The sequence below is a fragment of the Mastigoproctus giganteus genome, chromosome 2, assembly GCF_048544385.1.
Source record: "Mastigoproctus giganteus isolate SK-2022 chromosome 2, ASM4854438v1, whole genome shotgun sequence".
Lineage (NCBI taxonomy): Eukaryota > Metazoa > Arthropoda > Arachnida > Uropygi > Thelyphonidae > Mastigoproctus > Mastigoproctus giganteus.
Window position 1 is genome coordinate 6,795,898 of NC_143576.1, and position 19,657 is coordinate 6,815,554.

General features: G+C 40.2%; 1 protein-coding gene across 1 annotated transcript in view; it reads right to left on the bottom strand.

The window, feature by feature from the left end:
* The window catches only part of LOC150089137 (uncharacterized), a 448,517-nt gene that overhangs the window by 342,048 nt on the left and 86,812 nt on the right, over window positions 1-19,657 (bottom strand). The window contains exon 5 of the mRNA XM_090389422.1: window positions 9,125-9,251. Coding sequence (XP_090245548.1) covers window positions 9,125-9,251 — 127 coding nt within the window. The remainder of the gene's footprint in view (window positions 1-9,124; window positions 9,252-19,657) is intronic.

Genomic DNA, 19,657 nt, shown 5'->3' on the forward strand with positions numbered 1-19,657 from the left:
ATATCAACAAATATCTTCTTTCGTCTTCTCAACCTCCAACCCAAGCACGGTACTAAGTACTGCAGGTTCTAATACCTCTCATGTTTGGGGTTTACAAAAAAAAAATCCTCCATTACTACTACTACAAAAGGTGTTAAAATCTATAGTAATTAGTCCCAAGCATGGGGCAAAGGGTGAAAATAGTTGTTGAGAGTATACTAGAATTTCTGCAGACTTTAATTTTGATGAAATACACGCGGAGGAAGGTTGTTCCAGAAAGAGTAGCAGAGATAAATAAGGAAGAATAAAACTGGTTCCATGGTTTGGAGTTGGACAGTAAATGGATACAGCATATCAGACTAGTCTGGAAGAGTGTGGGTGAATTGTTGTTTGTTATTTGGTTTTTAGGAGCATTAGCAAATAAGGCCATATTGCTCTGGGATATGCGGTGGTCATTCCCTGACCTTTCCGCATCCTCTGTATTTGGTGGTGATGGGCTCGAACCCCGTTTTTTTTTTTTTTTTTTTTTATGAGAACCCCAAACACGAGAGGTATTAGAACCTATAGTACTTAGTACCGTGCTTGGGTTGGAGGTTGAGAAGACGAAAGAAGATATTTGTTGATATTGGACTTGAACTTCTGTAGATTGTAATTTTCAGGAAATACGTATGAAGGAAGGTTGTTCCAGAAAACGGCAGTTGAATGAATAAATGAGGAAGATGAAAAGTTGGTTCTGTGGGTTTGAAGTTGGACAGTAAATGGATGTTGGCTGGTGGCGGCACGTGTTCGGACTGTTTTGAAAGAGAGAGCGGGAATTATAGAAGCCAATTCAGAAGAACAGTGCCCATGGAAGTATCTGTAGAAGAGGCATGCAGCAGAAACAGAGCGTCTATGAGAAAGCGAGTGGAGAGACTCTGTTAGAGATGAATCATTAATTAACCTAACTGCCCGCTTCTGAATGGAATCAAGAAGCCTGAGAGAGGTTTTGGGGGCACCACCCCAGATGTGGGAACAATATTCCATGGCAGGGCGGATTTGCGATTTATACAGAGTGAGCAGCTGTTTAGGAGAAAAGTAACGCCGAGAGCGAAAGAGAAACCCAAGTTTTTTAGATGCAGAGGAAGCAATATTTGTAATGTGCTTGTGCCAAGAGAGATTAGAAGTCAGGGTAATCCCCAAAAGAGATATATCATTTTGCCTAGAAATCGGAGTGTCACTAAAGATAAGCATAGGAGCAGAAGAATCCTTTTTGCGAGATATAAGACAAGATTGAGTTTTAGAAGGGTTGAAATCAACTAAGTTGTCTTTGCCCCACTGGAGAATTACCTGAAGATCGGCATTTAAGGAATTGGCAGCAGATTTTCGAGAACTTGAAGCTGATTGAGCTGGACAAGGTTTCTCAAAATGGAAAGTTGAATGCAATGTGCTATCATCGGCAAAACTATGGATAGGATTTCCAGTCAATGGAAGAAGGTCATTGATATACAAGAGGAAAAGAGTGGGGGAAAGAACTGAACCTTGGGGGACACCGGCATTAGTGGAGAAGTCAGAAGACAGAGAGCCATCTACCATCACCCTCAGTGAGCGATCAGAGAGAAAACTGGATAACCAATTACTAAAAACAGTTGGCAAACCATAAGATGGAAGCTTGTTTAGAAGACCTTTATGCCAAACACAATCAAAAGCCTTTGAGATGTCAAGAGCAACTACTTGTGTTTCACCGAACCTTTCCATTGAATTAGTCCATAAATGGGTAACATAAGCCAGAATATCACCAGTGGATCGACACTGACGGAATCCATACTGGCGATCGTTGATCAGCCGGAAGGTTTCTAGGTAGTTTAAGAGTTGGCGGTTAATTGATTTCTCCATTACTTTAGAAAGAGTAGAAGTAATTGCAATGGGACGATAATTGGATGGGAGGGATTTGTCACCCTTTTTAGGAACTGGCTGGATATGAGCAAATTTCCAAGCAGAAGGAAAAACACCTTTGGAATAAGAAAGTGAAAAAAGGCGGCAAAGAATAGGAGTAAGTTCAGGAGCACAGGTTTTGAGAACAAGTGGAGAAATACCATCAGGACCTGGAGCTTTCTTAGCATCAAGATTCATCAAAATCCTTCTGATATCCTTTTGACGGAAGACCACAGGAGGCATTGAATGGAGCGTGTTAGGAATGGTGGGAGGTGTTTTACCAAGATCATTAATACATGAGCTCGAAGAAAAATGGGATGCTAGCAGGTCAGCTTTATCCTTGGCTGAAGTGACAACAGAACCATCTGGTTTGGACAGAGGTGGGAGCAGAGATGGGCAAAAGTTGCGGCCAATAGCTTTGGCAAGAGACCAGAATGCTCGGCTACCATCAGGGCAAGAAGCAAGTTTTCTACTCTTAGCCTGTTCAAACTCTAGTTTGGACTGATTAATAACTGCTTTACAATTGTTGCGAGCTTTGGTGTAGGCAGAAAATGAAACTGAAGAATTAGAAACAAGCCAATTACGATATGCAACGTTCTTCTCTTGGACAGCCTTAGCACATTTATTGGAAAACCAAGGTTTAGATAAAGGACGAGATTTTAAAGTGGAGTGTGGGATAAAGGATTCCATTCCTGCAAGAATAATTTCACTGACACGATCTGAGCAAACGTTGACATCAGAAGTTTTGAAACAGTAATCAGACCAAGGAAAAGAAGAAAAGAAGTCTCGCAGGTCATCCCATTTTGCATTCTTGTAATGCCAAACAATACGAGGTTGGGAATAACCATGAGATAAATGTTCCATTGGAGAAGAGACAATCACCAAGTTGTGATCTGAAGTGCCTAAAGGACCTCTCACTTCAACCTTGTACTTAGAAGGGTTGTTTGTGAGAAAAAGATCAAGCGTATTGGCTGTATGATTAGGATTGTCCGGTATTCTTGTAGGTAAATGAACAATCTGTGCTGGGTCATTAGTAATTGCAAAAGCCTCAGCATCTCGACATGCTGGGTCGGTGTGACTAGAAAACGGAAGCCAGCTGGAGTTGTGAACGTTAAAATCACCAAGGAAAATTACCTCACTGTTAGGAAAGTTGGACTGGAGAAAGTCAAGTTGCAAAGAGAGGAAGTCAAAGAGCTCCAAGTGATTAGTGGAGTTGGGAGAACGGTAGAGACAACAGATGAATTTTACACAATGGGGTAGAGAGATTTTAAGCCAGAGAAGATCAAAGAGAGGAGATTCCAAATTGCCAAGTCTCTGACAGGGAATATCAGAACGGACATATGCACAAGTACCACCTTTGAGGCGAAAGGAATCATACAGCAAATAATTTGGATATCTGAGATGAGCAGTAGTTGAATCAACTGATAACTGGGATTCAGTCAGAAAAAGTACATGGGGTTTGGAAGACTGCAAGTGGAAATGGACATCGTTGAGATTAGAATTGAGACCACGTATATTTGTGAAATGAATTAGGAAGTCCTTGGGAGGTTTAGATCTTTTCGCAGATAAGCTTGCTCTATTATTTTGACAATTCATGGTGTATTCAATAGTAAGAAAAAGTGGGTGGGACATGCTGTATGAAGTAATGAAATTTTTGGATATGGCGTACATGTGGTAAGAATATACCCAGATCCTTGACATAACGTGGCCTCGACAATGCTCCCCGCATACACACTACTCGGACTCCCTCCAGTCACTATCTGGCAGAGTAGAGGTAGCAAGATTATACACTAGCTGATCCGGAAGCTTCCTAGAGAGTTACCAATAGGTTCAGTCCGGTGTACAACTAGCGGCCGGCCTGCGAACACCGTTTTAGAGCTGTACCCTCGAAATGTAAGGAATATTGGATCTCGCCACGACATTCATCATAACCTCAAAAATCATCAATCATACTGCATGATGGAAGAGATAGGGAAGGGTTGGCCGGAACTTAGCTCTAGAGACTAAACATGGGTTCCACCACTTCAAGCCTCCAATAAGCAAAGTGGTGGTATTTCACCAGTTGATGAGAGTCATCTACCACCTAGTACTGCCTGGTAACATAGAGGGGCGGCGTTCCTCCATGTGGTGTGGGCGCCACACCTCGACCCCTGCTTACGTTGGTTCACACCTGGGTGGTCACCCACTATGTACTTGTGCATGAAGGTTATACCCAGGATTACTAACAGTCTCACCATCGTGAAGGTGCAAGCAGAGGATTTGGCTGTCATAGACCGTCCGGACTTCGCCGAAATTGGGTCCACTTTGACTTGAGTGTCACCCGAATATCAGTTCCCTCAGCGTTTTAGACTCCCAGGTAGCAAGAACAGCTTGTCTGGCATATCTGAGAGAATGTCTGTGACAACCTCAAGGACAACCTCAAGGTTTAATCAAGAAGCGTGTGCTACGCTCTGCTGCTCCTTCCCACCTGGCTACGGAGGCACCTGTGGGTGAAATACAGATGCCAATTCAGAAGAACAGTGCCCACAGAAGTATATTTTGAATAGCCACATAGCAGAAACATAATATCTATGAAACAGAGTGGAGAGACTTTTGTAAGAGATGAGCCCTCTTTTCAGTGGAGTTCAGAAGCCTGAGAGAAAAAGAGGCTATGGGTTACACTACCCCAGATGTGGGAATGATGGTTCATGGTAGGGTGGATCTGACACTTGTCAAATCCACCCACCATCGTGAAGGTACAATTACGCAATTTAGGGTGGACCTTCATGATAGGTGCGTGAAGGTCCAAAAGTAGTAGTGGTGGTGGTAGTGGTAGAGGAATGTGATGCAAGAAAGCAAGCTTATATAGCATTAGCCAAAAAAAAAAAAAAAAAAAAAAAAAAACCACCATTTTCACATCCATTCCCTCTAAACGTTTGTCCCGCTCCTCCTTGAATTTATTTCAGGTCAATCTAGTAGCTATAAGGCTGAACTGCAAGTTCTAGGTTTTAGGATCACTGTAGTTTGTATCTGATTGCCAAGAACTGGATCATGACTTTCAACAAAAGTGGATAGTTTGAATAAATTTAAGGAAGAATTAGATGTATTTATAGATGAAATGGGCAGATGAGACAGGAAGTGTTGTTAAAGTTTTTTTTTTTTTTTTTTGGCAGATGCTATATAAGTTTGCTTTCTGGAATCATTTGGCAGTACTAACAATACAATAATAATAAAATGGACTCTTAATATTGATGCTAAACCAACGATCATGTTTATCCATTTGTGTTTGATCAGAAAAAAAAAAAATATATATATATATATATATCAATAAATATTCAAAGATTGCATATTTGTGAAAAACAATGATCCTAAGTCAGGCTTTCAATACTTGGGGAAATGACAAGGGAAGTTAATTTATTACTTCTTGCCCCATTCTTTGCGCCCATTACAGTCCACAGCTCCATATGCGAGGTGCATGTCGGCCAGTTCAAACATTGAACTGGCCGACATGCACCTCGCGTATGGAGCTGTGGACTGTAATGGGCGCGCGGCTCAACGCTTGTACAAGGAAGGTTTCCCGCACAGGCGTGCTCCTCATCATCCGATTTTCGCACTTGTGCACAGAAGGTTACGTGAGACTGGTTGTCTCACGAGAGGTACCATGAATCGAGAGCGAATGACGAGGACGCCAGGCAATGAGGAGAATGTCCTACGTCTGGCAGAAGGCAATCCGAGTACGAGTATTCGAGCGATAGGCCAACGATTGGGTATTTCCCAATCCACTGTATGGAGGATACTGTCAACAAACCAAATGAGTTCATACCATCTGCAACGCATCCAATCATTGGAGCCTGCGGATTATCCACTCCGGAGGACTTTTGCTACTTGGTTTCTTCAACAGAAATGGTTCGCAAATGCTGACTTCCAGCGTGATCGCTGTTCACGCGATCTCCCGTTCAACGTCCTCTACCGCATGACGAAGGCATTTCGGATACTGCAATGCTATGTGATTCCGATTCGTCTTTGTGCCCCCTACACCTCCTGCAGGTTTGTCGCACTGGTAGTGAATCATCCTGTATTTGAACTGTCAAGTTTACATTACAGTAAACCCCTGCTATTCGCGGTATCTGTATTCGCGGTCGCTGATTTAACATAAAATAAAACCTAAAAAAATGTGAATTTTAAAGTGAACATTTTCCGCCATAAAAAAACATGGGCGTGGTTAAAATTATCTTTCCCGGTCAAAACAGCGTTCAGTGAGTGGCGGGGGAGAGAGGGGTGACAAAATCGCGAGCGTGTATGTTTCTCGCTAATCCTTGTTCGGTTATGTGTTATGTGCTTGTCATGGAAGGTTTCGTCATTTGCTTTTAATTTATATGCTTATAAATTGAATAAATTTATCAATTTATAAATTGATATGCTTATAAAAGTGATAAATCTCCCGTTTGCAGTGTAAAACAGACTTTTCCGAGTGTGTTAACGGAAGAAAGTGACTTTATTTGGGCAAGTTCTTTCTAATCCGTACAAAAATATGGTTACGAATAACAAGGGAAATGTGAAAAGATCAAAGGTGATGACATTAGCGAATAAAATTGAGTTATTAGATAAAATTTCTAATGCTGAAAGTGTCTCCTCAGTGACAAAATATTATAAAATCAAGGAGTCAACGGTACGATCAATCAAGAAATCGGAAAAAAAAAATCTGCCGTAGTGTCCATGAAAACGCGCTAATTGCTTCAAAAATTTGCTCTGTAACTCGTGATGTTAAATTAGAAAAAATGGAAAACGCTTTAAATCTGTGGATAGAAGACCGAATTCAAAATAAAATTCCGTTAAGTTCACTCATTATTCGTGAAAAGGCAAAACACCTTTATCAACACTTTAGCGAAACTGGTGATAGCACTGACGGGATAAGTTTTTTAGGTAGCAAAGACGCTGGTTTAAAATTTCTAATAAATATTACATTTAATATTAAATTGTTTCTTATTTTCATTTCGATGCCATATGCTTGCATTTCACTATGTACTGTCTATGTACGTAGTCATATTATGAAGGTACATATAATACAAACATAGACAAAATTTTAGACTAGTTTTTCTTATATATTTCATACTTTGGAACGGAACCCCTTTATTACCATGGGAGCCATAACTCAGTATTCGGGTATTCGGTATTCACGGCATTTCCCAGGAACTTAACTCCCGTGAATAGCGGGGGTTTACTGTATATGCATTTAATACTAACAAGCAAGACGAACACAGACATTTTTATTTGTGCATTAAGAATCTGCAGATAAAGGTACCACTAGGTTCATTTCATTTTTGGGAGGCAACTAGAGGGAGTAATACTCTTGATCTGATTATCAGTAGTGATTCTTCATGAATTAAGAATCTGCTGATAAAGGAACCACTAGGTGGCATTGATCACAGTGTGCTGAAGTGGGATTTACTCAAAGAAGTAACTACCATCAGGGGTAAAGGGAAAGGTTTTTGCTTTCGTAAAGGCGACTACGATGGTCTGAGACAGTATTTAAATTCTATACAGTGCGACCAACTGATAATGTTACCAACACCAAATTCAAAATTGGAAGCATTCAAAGAATTTATCTTGGAAGCTACTAAGCTTTACATACCAATTAAGAAATATTGTTCAAGGTTTGGGCCTAAATGAATGTCAGATGAACTAATGAGACATATGGCAGAGAAGAAAAATGCATGGGATACATATAAATTAATGGGTGACATGGAAGCCTATGATAGATATAAGCTGATCTGTAACCAATTCACAAAGGAGATTAGGCAGGCAAAGGCAGATTATGAGAAATCCTTGGAAAAGGATGCAAAGAAAAACAGAAAAGAGTTCTTTAACTATGTAAACTCTAGAAGGAAAGGGATGAATCAGATTGGTCCACTGGATATTGATGGTTCAACTGTTGATGATCCTGCTCACGTGGCTAACAAACTAAATGAGTATTTTGCATCTACATTCACACATGAGGAGTTATTCAGGAAGGGGAATGCCAGAGGTGAAGTAAACTCTGGCAGTGAGCTAGATGATTTTGTAATAACTGAGAGGAAAGTGGAGGAGAAATTGTTGACTATAAACATAAAAAGGCACCCGGGGTGGATGTCACTTTACCCACCAGGTGGGTAAAGTGCCTGCCTGGCAACCCAAAGGTTGCGGGTTCGAATCCTGCCTCGGGCTTGGATCAAAGTACTACAAAAACCTTGGGAGGTGCACTATGACCACAGAAGCCGATACGCCAACAACTACCAAAAAAAAAAAAAAAAAAGACAGTGGTAGAGAATGAAAAGGACCTGGGGATAATTGTGCAGGCAGATATGAAGTTTTCTGAGCAGTGCAGATGGGCTGCAAGAGTAGCTCATGGTGTCTTGTCAATGATGATATACAGGAATTTTTCTAGCAGGGATAGGGAGGTGATTATTCCCTTGTATAAGGCAATGGTGAGGCCACACCTTGAGTACTGTATACAGGTCTGGAGGCCTCATTTCAAGAAGGATGTAGAGCTGCTGGAACGAGTACAGAGAAGGGCAACAATATTAGTGAATGGAACAAAGGGTTGCTCTTATGAAGAAAGGCTTAAGTTTTGCAAATTACAGTGTCTGGAGACTAGGCACCAGCGAGGTGATCTGATAGAGGTGATTAAAGCCTTGAATGGTTTGAGCATGCTCAATGCTGATGGGATTCTTCCTCTTGCTCAGAATAATCACCTGAGAGGGCATAAATTCAAATCGAGGAAGACAGATGTAGGATAGATATGCGGAAATTTGTCTTTAGCCATCGGGTAGTTGGTTGGTGAAACAGACTTCCAGCCCTTGTTGTGGAAGTTGATAGCCTAAATAAATTTATGGCTCAGCTGGACAGGTATTTCGAACAAACGGAGGGGTGAAATGGGAGTGGGGTTTTTTTTTTTTTTTTGGCTGATGCTGCATAAGCTTACTTTCTTGCATCATATGCCTCTACTAATGCTAATGCTAGGTGGCAGTGATCACAGTGTACTTATGTGGGATTTACTCAAAGATGTAACTACCATCAGTGGTAAAGGGAAGGGATATCAAGAATAATTATATAAAAAGAGAGATGTCACTTATTACATACTGACAATTAAAATGTAAAAGCATGATAATCTATGTAATAGTTCTCTATGAATTAATTCAGACATTAAACATTTAAGTCTTAACGTAAATATTATAAAATGATACTAAAGTTTTCCTTTGTGAAATTATTTTCTTACTTCAATGACATCCTGGTCAATAGTCTTCCATAGCGAACTTCGGGTGACCTGATGTACATTTTGTAACTTGATTGACTCAGTGAGGGTATTTTGAAATTCTTCTATCAGCTGTTGCTGGTTGCTTACACTGAATAAAATAAAACTCAGCTAATCTATATGCAAGTTGAGAAAAAAAAAAAATTAGTGCTTACCTGGTAACAAGAAAGTGCAATTTATCATTACATAGTTAATTACGTTCCTGCAATACAATCACCACCAATCTGCAGAGCCTTTTCCCATAACCCCAGGGGCTCACATTTGGTGAGTATGGGCTTGGCACACCCAGGGTCCTGAGTTGGATATCATCATTCTTCTCTTTCTTGGTGATTCCCTTCTACTTCTGACACTCTCTCTCAGGGTAACTCGGAAATTTTTTTTGACTGGTGCGCATAAGCCTCAAGCTTCCTTGCACCATACAGCTAACAATAATAATAATAGTAATAATAATATCCACTGTAACAATATTTATTAACAATAATGATGAAGACATATCAGGCTTAATCTCTAAGTTTCCAGATGACACAAATGTTGGCATGGATGGTTAGTGACAGTAATCAGGATATACTACTGCAACATGATCTAGAAAAATCAGGCAGATGGACTGAGAAACAGAAATTGAAGTTTTGCAACTGATAAATGCAAGGTACTGCATATGGGTAGCAGTAATCCCAGCAAGGTACTGCATATGGGTAGCAGTAATCCCAGCAAGGTACTGCATATGGGTAGCAGTAATCCCAGCAAGGTACTGCATATGGGTAGCAGAATAACCAACTGTGTGGTACCACACTAAAAAAGTATTCAGATTACTTTATGTAGTCAGGAGAATTTCTCTGAAACATGCAGATAGGCTGCGGGGACAGTTCATGGGGGTTTTGTCAATGATACAGGAATTTTTTCACCAGGGTTACATCTGATTTGGCTACATGTTGAATACTGCATACAGGGTTGTGGGGGTTGATGGTGTATAAGCTACTTTGGCTATAATGCATACAGGATTAGAGGTCTCATTTTAGGAAGGATGCGGAACTGTTGGAACAGGTGCAGAGAAGGGCAGCATGATTAGTGAATGTAACTCTTGATGACAACCCTCATTGTTTTGATTTTTTTAATGCAGACTTATAGGCCCAAGCCCATGTTTCCAAAATAGATCACATCTTATTGAATGTTCAGCTGTCAACTACATTAGCATTAGCATTAGCATTAGTAGAGGCATTTGATGCAAGAAAGCAAGCTTATGCAGCATCAGCCAAAAAAAAAAAAAAAAAAAGTAACATAAATAAATAAAAATAACCACTTCCACTTCACCCCTCTGTTCGTTCAAAATACCTGTCCAGCTGAGCCTTAAACTTATTTAGGCTATCAACTTCCACGACAAGGGATGGAAGTCTGTTCCACCCACCAACCACCCGCTGGCTAAAGGCAAACTTCCGCACATCCATCCTACATCTGTCTTTCCTCAATTTGAATTTATGCCCTCTCAGGTGATTTTTCTGAGCTAGAGGAAGAATCCCATCAGCATTGAGCATGCTCAAACCATTCAAGGCTTTGTACACCTCTATCAGATCACCCCGCTGGTGCCTAGTTTCCAGACACTGTAATTTGCAAAACTTAAGCCTTTCTTCGTAAGAGAACCCCTTTGTCCCATTCACCAATCTAGTTGCCCTTCTCTGTACTCGTTCCAGCAGCTCTACATCCTTCCTGAAATGAGGCCTCCAGGCCTGTATACAGTACTCTAGGTGTGGCCTGACCATTGCCTTATACAAGGGAATAATCACCTCCTTATCCCTGCTAGAAAAATTCCTATATATCATTGACAATACACCATGAGCTACTCTTGCAGCTCGTCTGCACTGCTCAGAGAACTTCATATCTGCCTGCACCACCACCCCCAGGTCCCTTTCATTCTCTACCACTGTCAGTGTAGTACCACAGAGTTGATACGTTGCTCTGGGGTTGCTGTTTCCCATATGTAGTACTTTACATTTGTCAATGTTAAACTTCATTTGCCACCTCGAAGCCCATCTGCTCAACCTTTCCAAATCCTGTTGCAGCAGCATAGTGTCAGTAGTGTCCTTGACAACCCTGCCAACCTTCGTATCGTCTGCAAACTTGGACATTAAGCCGGATATACCATCATCAATATCATTTATAAATACAGAAAACAATAAAGGCCCCAATACTGAACCCTGAGGGACTCCACTAATAACATTAGTCCACGATGAGCAGTGTCCATTGATTACCACTCTCTGTCTTCTCCCCCTCAACCACCCCTTTATCCATAGCAGCAACTTGCCTCCAATGCCACACTGCTCCAATTTGTGCAGCAGTCTTCCATGTGCAACAGTATCAAAAGCCTTTCTAAGATCCAAGTATATAATATCAAAGTTATTCCCTGCATCCCGTTCTTTTGTGACTGCATCATAGTATCCAATCAAATTGGTCAGGCAAGACTTCCCCTTAACAAAACCATGCTGTGTCCTAGCTATAACTGAAGTCTTGTCTAGATGATCCTGCAGTGCTTCTTTCACCAGTGCCTCCATTAATTTTCCGGGAACAGAAGTTAAACTCACAGGTCTATAATTACTTGTGTCAGCCTTTGATCCCCCTTTGTGAATTGGGGTCACATTTGCACATCTCCAGTCAATGGGTACCTCCCCTGAGTCCAAGGAAGCTCTCATAATTATGGCTAAGGGTTTGCTTACCTCCTTTGCTGCCTCCTTTAATATAACTGGATAGATCCCATCCACCCCAGGTGCCTTTCTTGTGTTTATCTTCAACAATTTCTCCTCCACTTTGCTCTCAGTTATTACAAGATTCTCTAGCTTACTGCTAGAGTTGAATACACCTCTGGCATTCCCCTCGCTGAATAACTCCTCATGTGTGAATGTCGATGCAAAGTATTCATTTAGTTTGTTAGCTACCCGAGCAGGGTCATCAACAGTTGACCCATCGATCTCAAGTGGACCAATCTGATTCATCCCCTTCCTTCTAGAGTTTACATAAGTAAAGAACTCTTTGCTGTTTTTCTTCGCATCCCTTGCCAAGGATCTCTCGTAATCTGCCTTCGCCTGCCTAACCTCCTTTGTAACTTGGTTACAGATCAACTTGTATCTATCATAGGCGTCCGTGTCACGTGTTAATTTGTATGTATCCCATGCATTTTTCTTCTCTGCCATATGCCTCATTAGTTCATCTGACAACCATTTAGGCCTAAACCTTGAACAATATTTCTTAGTTGGTATGTAAAGCCTAGTAGCTTCCACGATAAGTTCTTTGAATGCTTCCCATTTTGAATTTGCTGTTGGCAATATCATCAGTTGATCCCACTGTATAGAATTTAAATACTGTCTCAGTCCATTGTAGTCGCCTTTACGAAAGCAATACCCCTTCCCTTTACCCCTAATGGTAGTTACCTCTTTGAGTAACTCCCACTTCAGCACACTGTGATCACTCAGCAATGAGACATTATTCTCATAAAACTGGGCAATACTGCTGATATTTCTCAATGGCAGGACTGAGAAACTGATGAATAATATCAATGTTCCTTAATGGCAGCACTGGCATTACCATTACAAACCTCAAACACGAAGTGCACATCTGCACATTCTTCATGGAAAAACAAAAATGGTATTTTTATAGTTACTTCTGGTATGATACAGAATGATCTGACTACACAGTTTATTAGCCCACGTGCTAAGCACTTGTTTGCTTCATGTTAATTGTGCACATTTGCGTATGTTTCAAATGCCCATAACTACTGAGAATCAGAACAACATTGATATAATATTTTTCACTCAGAATGACCTCAAGAATCACTTCCTGAAGTAATAACAAAGTCCAATGCAAATCACATCTGGAGTGGCAGCCAAGAATGTCTGACATAAGGAGTTAGCAAGAAGTCAGGTGGGAGTTATATCTGGTTATTATTATATTTTTTTTCCGAAAATCCCAAGCACAAATGGTATTAGAATCTAGAGTACTTAGTATCATGCATGGGTTGAAAGTTGAGAAGATGAAAGAAGATATTTGTTCACATTACACATGAATTTCTATAGATTGTAATTTTTGGAAAATACGTATGAAGGGAGTTTTGTTCAAGACAACAGAAGTTGAAGGAATAAATGAGGAAGCAAAAAAGTTGGCTTTATGAATTTGAAGTTGGACAGTAAAAGGATGCTAACTGGTTTGGAAGAGAGAGCGGGAATTATCGACGCCACTTCAGAAGAATAGTGCCCATGGATGTATCTATAGAAAAGACATGAAGCAAAAACATCTATGAGACAGAGAGTAGAGATGGGTCATTAATAAACTTAACTGCCATCTTTTGAATGGAATCTAGAATCTTGAGGTTTTGTGGGTACAACCCTAGATGTGAGAACAATATTCCACGTTAGGGAAGATTTGCAATTTGTACAGAGTGAGTAGCTGTTGGAAGAAAAGTAATACTTAAAGCAAAAAAGAAAACCCATTTTTTAGATACAGAGGAAGCAATATCTGAGATGCACTTATAACAAGAGAGAGAGAGAGAGAGAGAGATCAGAAGTCAGGCTAATCCCTGATAGAGATATGTGATTTTGTCTAGAGATCTGAATGTAATCGAAGATAAGCACAGGGGCAGAAGATTACTTTTTTCAAGATATAAAAGAGGACTGAGTTTTAGAAGGTTTTTTTTTTTTTTTTTTTTTTTGGTTAGTTGTTGGCGCATCGGCTTCTGTGGCCATAATGCACCTCCAAATGTTTTTGCATTTACTCTGATCCAAGCCCGAGGCAGGATTCGAACTCGTGACCTTTGGGTTGCCAGGCAGTCACTTTACCCACCTGGCTAGCCCGGTCAGCCTTTAGAAGGATTAAAATCAACTAAGTTATCTTTGACCCACTGGATAATTATCTGGATATCAGCATTCGGGAATTAATAGTGGATATTTGAGAAGTTGAAGCTGTTTGTGCAAGACAAGGTTTTTCAAACTGGAAGGCAGAATGCAATGTGCTTTCACCAACAAAACTATGGATAGGAATTCCAGTCAATGGAAGAAGGTCATTAATATAGAAGAGAAAAAGAGTGGAAGAAAGAACTGAACCTTGAGGAACACCTGCATTGGAGAAGTTAGAAGACAGAGAGCCGTCCCAGCAGGGAGGAGTCAGAGAGAAAACTAGATACCCAATTACAAAAAAAGTTGGAAAACCATAAGAGGGAAGCTTATTTAGAAGATCTTTATGCCAAACATTTCAAGAGTAACTGCCTGAGTTTCACTAAACGTTTCCATTGAATTCGTCCACATAAACCAGTATATCACCAGTGGATTGACACTGACGGAATCTATACTGGCGATCACTGATCAACGTAAGATTTCCCGATAATTTAGGAGCTGGTGGTTAATAGATTCCTCTATTACTTTAGTAAGAGCAGAAGCAAGTGCAATAAGACGATAACACTGATCAACATGTAAAATATTACGAAAACACCCAATCTTGACTAATTTCATGCTGCCAAACACAAAAATCACATTACAATTTGTTGATTGGCATCAACTTTCTGAAAGTGATAAAGCCCGAGAAATGTATAGGTAAAAAGAAATCCAAAGAATATAAAATTAGTCATGAAATACTTGTCAGGATAAACTGAAGATGACAAATGAAGAGCAAGATAAACACTGACAAGGACAAAATTGAGTATACTGAGTTATGCATAGCCATTAGAAAAAGGCTAAGAGAGGACATAAGATTTAACACAAGAAAAGTAGAACAAACATTAAGGGAAAAAGAACTTAAATCAGCAGTCATGAGCAGTAATACAGAAAGACAAATGATACTGAATCTGAAGAATAGTGATGGTGTACTTATAAATAGCAGAGAAAGCGTAATTCAAATAGTAGAAGACTATCATAAAGAATTATATAAGGAGCAAAGAAATGATGCCAGCAGTGGGGAAGATGGATCACAAATAGCAACACATACGACATACCTGATATCCTTCCTGATGAGATAGAACATGCATTTAAGAAAATGAAGCATTTGAAAGCCCCAAGTAATATCACAGCTATTGGAGAAAGCAAATGAATATAAAAACTTGTTTTCGAATTACAATTGAGGTCTCATATTAGTGAGTTACTCTACATTATCAACTACAGCTCTTGGCAAAACGCATGGCAACACCGCAGTTTCAGTATCACCATGTAATTGGCAACTGTCGGCAACAGTGTTTCAGTATCACCGCAGCTCTTATCACATGAAGCAGAAAATTGCTCTGCATCACGTGATAAGTTGTTGTCGCTTCAAATGTGTCTTCAACTCTGTTGCCGTAATCCTCAAATATGGCTAGGGACTGGGTAATTTGTTCTCAGTTAACAGTTGTTCTCTATGAGATTCCTACTTTTTGCACAGTATTTGTGTCATGTAAGATTAATATGCCCCATAATTGTGTGAATAGTCTGGACTGTCTTTTGTTACATATGTGGAGAAGTCACGTTAGCTTCAAGAAGGCGTCACTTAACTCGACCCATAAAAAGGGCCTACTTCTTGTATTTAGGGTGTAAAGTAGGCAACCATGACAAGAATTAGGCTCCACACATATGCCGCACTATCTGTTCATCAAAACTCAATGCATGGGTGAATTCAAAAGGATGTTTTATGCCTTTCACAGTGCCTATGATAAGGAGGGAGCCAACAAATTGTGTCACAGAGTGTTACTTCTGTATGGTGAAGCCTATGATAGATATAAGTTGATCTGTAACCAAGTTACAAAGCAGGTTAGGCAGACGAAGGCAGATTACAAGGAATCTTTGGCAAGGGATGCAAAGAAACACAGCACGGAGTTCTTTACTTATGTAAACTCTAGAAGGAAGGGGATGAATCAGATTGGTCCACTTGATATTGATGGTTCAACTGTTCATGATCCTGCTCAGGTAGCTAACAAACTAAATCAATATTTTGCATCTATCTTCACACATGAAGAGTTATTCAGGAAGGGAAATGCCATAGATGAAATAAACACTGGCAATGAGCTAGATGATATTGTATTGTAATAATTGAGAGTAAAGTGGAGGAGAAATTGTTGAAGATAAATACAAGAAAGGCACCTGGAGTGGATAGGATCTATCCAGTTATACTAAAGGAGGCAGCAAAGGAAGTAAGCAATCCGTTAGCCATAATTATGAGAGCTTCCTTGGACTCAGGGGAGGTACCCACAGACTGGAAATGTGCAAATGTAACTCCAATTCACAAAGGAGGATTAAAGGCTGACAAGTAATTATAGACCTGTGAGTTTAACTTCTGTTCCAGGAAAATTAATGGAAGCACTGGTTAAAGAAGCACTGCAGGATCATCTTGACAAGAATTCAGTTATAGCTCAGACACAGCATGGTTTTGTTAAGGGAAGGTCTTGCCTGACCAATTTGATTGGATATTATGATGTAGTCACAAAAGAATTGGATGCAGGGAATAACTTTGATATTATATATTTGGATCTTAGAAAGGCTTTTGATACTGATGCACATGGAAGACTGCTGCACAAATTGGAGCAGTGTGACATTAGTGGCAAATTGTTGCTGTGGATAAAGGGATGGCTGAGTGGCAGAAGACAGAGATGGTAATTAATGGACACTGCTCATCATGGGCTAATGTTATTAGTGGGGTTCCTCAGGGTTCAGTGTTGGGTCCATTGTTGTTTTCTGTATTTATAAATAATATTGATGATGGTATATCAAGCTTAATGCCCAAGTTTGCAGACGATACAAAGGTTGGCAGTGTTGTTAAGGATGCTACTGATGCTATGCTGCTGCAACAGGATCTGGAAAGGTTGAGCAGATGGGCTGAGAGGTGACAAATGAAGTTTAACACTGACAAATGTAAAGTACTACATATGGGAAACAGCAACCCCAGAGCAACGTATCAACTATGTGGTACTATACTGACAGTAGAGAATGAAAAGGACCTGGGAGTAATTGTGCAGGCAGATATGAAGTTCTCTGAGCAGTGCAGATGGGCTGCAAGAGTAGCTCGTGGTGTCTTATCAATGATATACAGGAATTTTTCTAGCAGGGATAGGGAGGTGATTATTCCCTTGTATAAGGCGATGATCAGGCCGCACCTTGAGTACTGTATACAGGTCTGGAGGCCCCATTTCAAGAAGGATATAGAGCTGCTGGAACGAGTACAGAGAAGGACAACAAGATTAGTGAACGGACAAAGAAAGGCTTAAGTTTTGCAAATTACAGTGTCTGGAGACTAGGCACCGGCGAGGTGATCTGATAGAGGTGTACAAAGCCTTAAACGGTTTGAGCATGCTCAATGCTGATGGGATACTCCCTCTTGCTCAGAATAATCACCTGAGAGGGCATAAATTCAAATTGAGGAAAGACAGATGTAGGATAGATGTGCGGAAATTTGCCTTTAGCCAGCGGGTAGTTGGTTGGTGGAACAGACTTCCATCCCTTGTTGTGGAAGTTGATAGCCTAAATAAATTTAAGGCTCAGCTGGACAGGTATTTCGAACGAACGGAGGGGTGAAGTGGAAGGGTTTTTTTTTTGGCTGATGCTGCATAAGCTTGCTTTCTTGCATCATATGCCTCTACTAATGCTAATGGTGCCTCCTATTAGAAAAGGGATGACAATGGAGAAGTTATTGTTTGTTATTTGGTTTTTTTTTAGGAGCATTAGCAACTAAGGCCATATTGCTCCGGGATATGCGGTGGTCATTCCCTGACCTTTCCGCATCCTCTGTATTTGGTGGTGATGGGCTCGAACCCCGGTCTAATCAAGAAGCGTGTGCTACGCACTGTTGCTCCTTCCCACCTGGCTACGGAGGCACCAATGGAGAAGTGGACAGTGATGTACCCAAATATACCACCTGCAATTCATCCTGTGCATTTTGTCCAAACCTTTATCCTTCTGAACCACATAAAATCACGGTAAGTGAGCTTAATGACCACATCAGGGATCTTGAACTGCCAAAGAATGAGGCAGAACTTTTGGCCTCGAGGCTACAACAGTGGAATCTTCTAGATTGGCAGTTCAACTTTTTTTAATACTTGTACCACAAAAACAAAAATTGAAAAATTTCAGTACTGCTCATTAAAATATGTACAGTAAACCCCCGCTATTCGCGGTATCTGTATTCGCGGTTTCGCGTATTCGCGGTCGCTCATTTAAACCTAAAAAAATGTGAATTTTAAAGAGCCGGAACATTTTCCGCCATGAAAAAACATGGGTGTGGCTAAAATCATTTTGCCTAGTCCACAGAGTAGTACAGTCAGTCGTCTTATAACACGTGTTTACACTACACTAATTCAATCTTACACAATTTAGGGGAACGATATTGTATATAACACGAACTGAATTCGCATATGCACGATTCACCTTTGTGTTTACAAGAAATGGCAGCCGAACGCGGAATCACCCCAACTGAACGCAACACGATAGAAATGAAGAGAAGATTCTGAAAATGTATTTATTTTTTTATAGCAGTGAAGGGGAAACACATTTCACCATAATAACTTAAAAACCAACACAATTCCAGCTATCGGTATTATCGCAAATGCAATTAGATAGAGTTCACTACCAGTTTATAACAGATTCCACTAGCAGGAACGCAACTGGAAATTGTTTTTATTGTTTTATGGTAGTAACCCCCAGAAATGTAAAATGTGAGCTAGTGAGGTGTTAATAGAGTTGTCTCTGCCTTTATGGTGTTGTTTATTCGTTTTGCTACACGCTCACAGCTTTATGTGTATCAAGTGTGCCTCCTCATTTTGTAATTGTGCTTTATTCTCTAAAAATGAGTAAAAATAACTTAAAAGGTGTAAAAAGGAAGTGTCCTGCGCTCAATGGGTGGGGGGTGACAAAATCGCGAGCGCGGATGTTTCAAGCTAATCCTTGTTCAGTATGTGTAATGCGCTTGTCATAGAAGGTTTCATCTCTTGCTTTTAATTGATACGTTTTCAAAAGTGAAAAATCTACCATTTTGCAGTGTGTTGATGTAAACAGACTTTTTCGAGGGTGTTAAAGTTAAAAGAAAGTGATTTTATTGTGGACAAGTTCTTTTCTAATCCTACAAAAATATGGCCGCGAATAAAAAGGGAACTGTGAAAAGATCAAAGAAGGTGATGACATTAGCGAGTAAAATTGAATTGTTAGACAAAATTTCTAATGGTGAAAGTGTCTCCTCAGTGGCAAAACATTATAAAATCAATGAGTCAACGGTACGATCAATCAAGAAATCGGAAGAAAAAATCCGCCGTAGTGTCCGTGAAAACGCGCTAATTGCATCAAAAATTTGCTCTATAACTCGTGATGTGAAATTAGAAAAAATGGAAAAGGCTTTAAATCTGTGGATAGAAGACCGAACTCAAAATAAAATTCCGTTAAGTTCACTTATCATTCGTGAAAAGGCAAAACACCTTTATCAACACTACACTTTAGTGAAACTGGTGATAGCACTCGCGGGATAAGTTTTTTAGCCAGCAAAGGCTGGTTTGAAAGATTTAAAAATCGATATGGT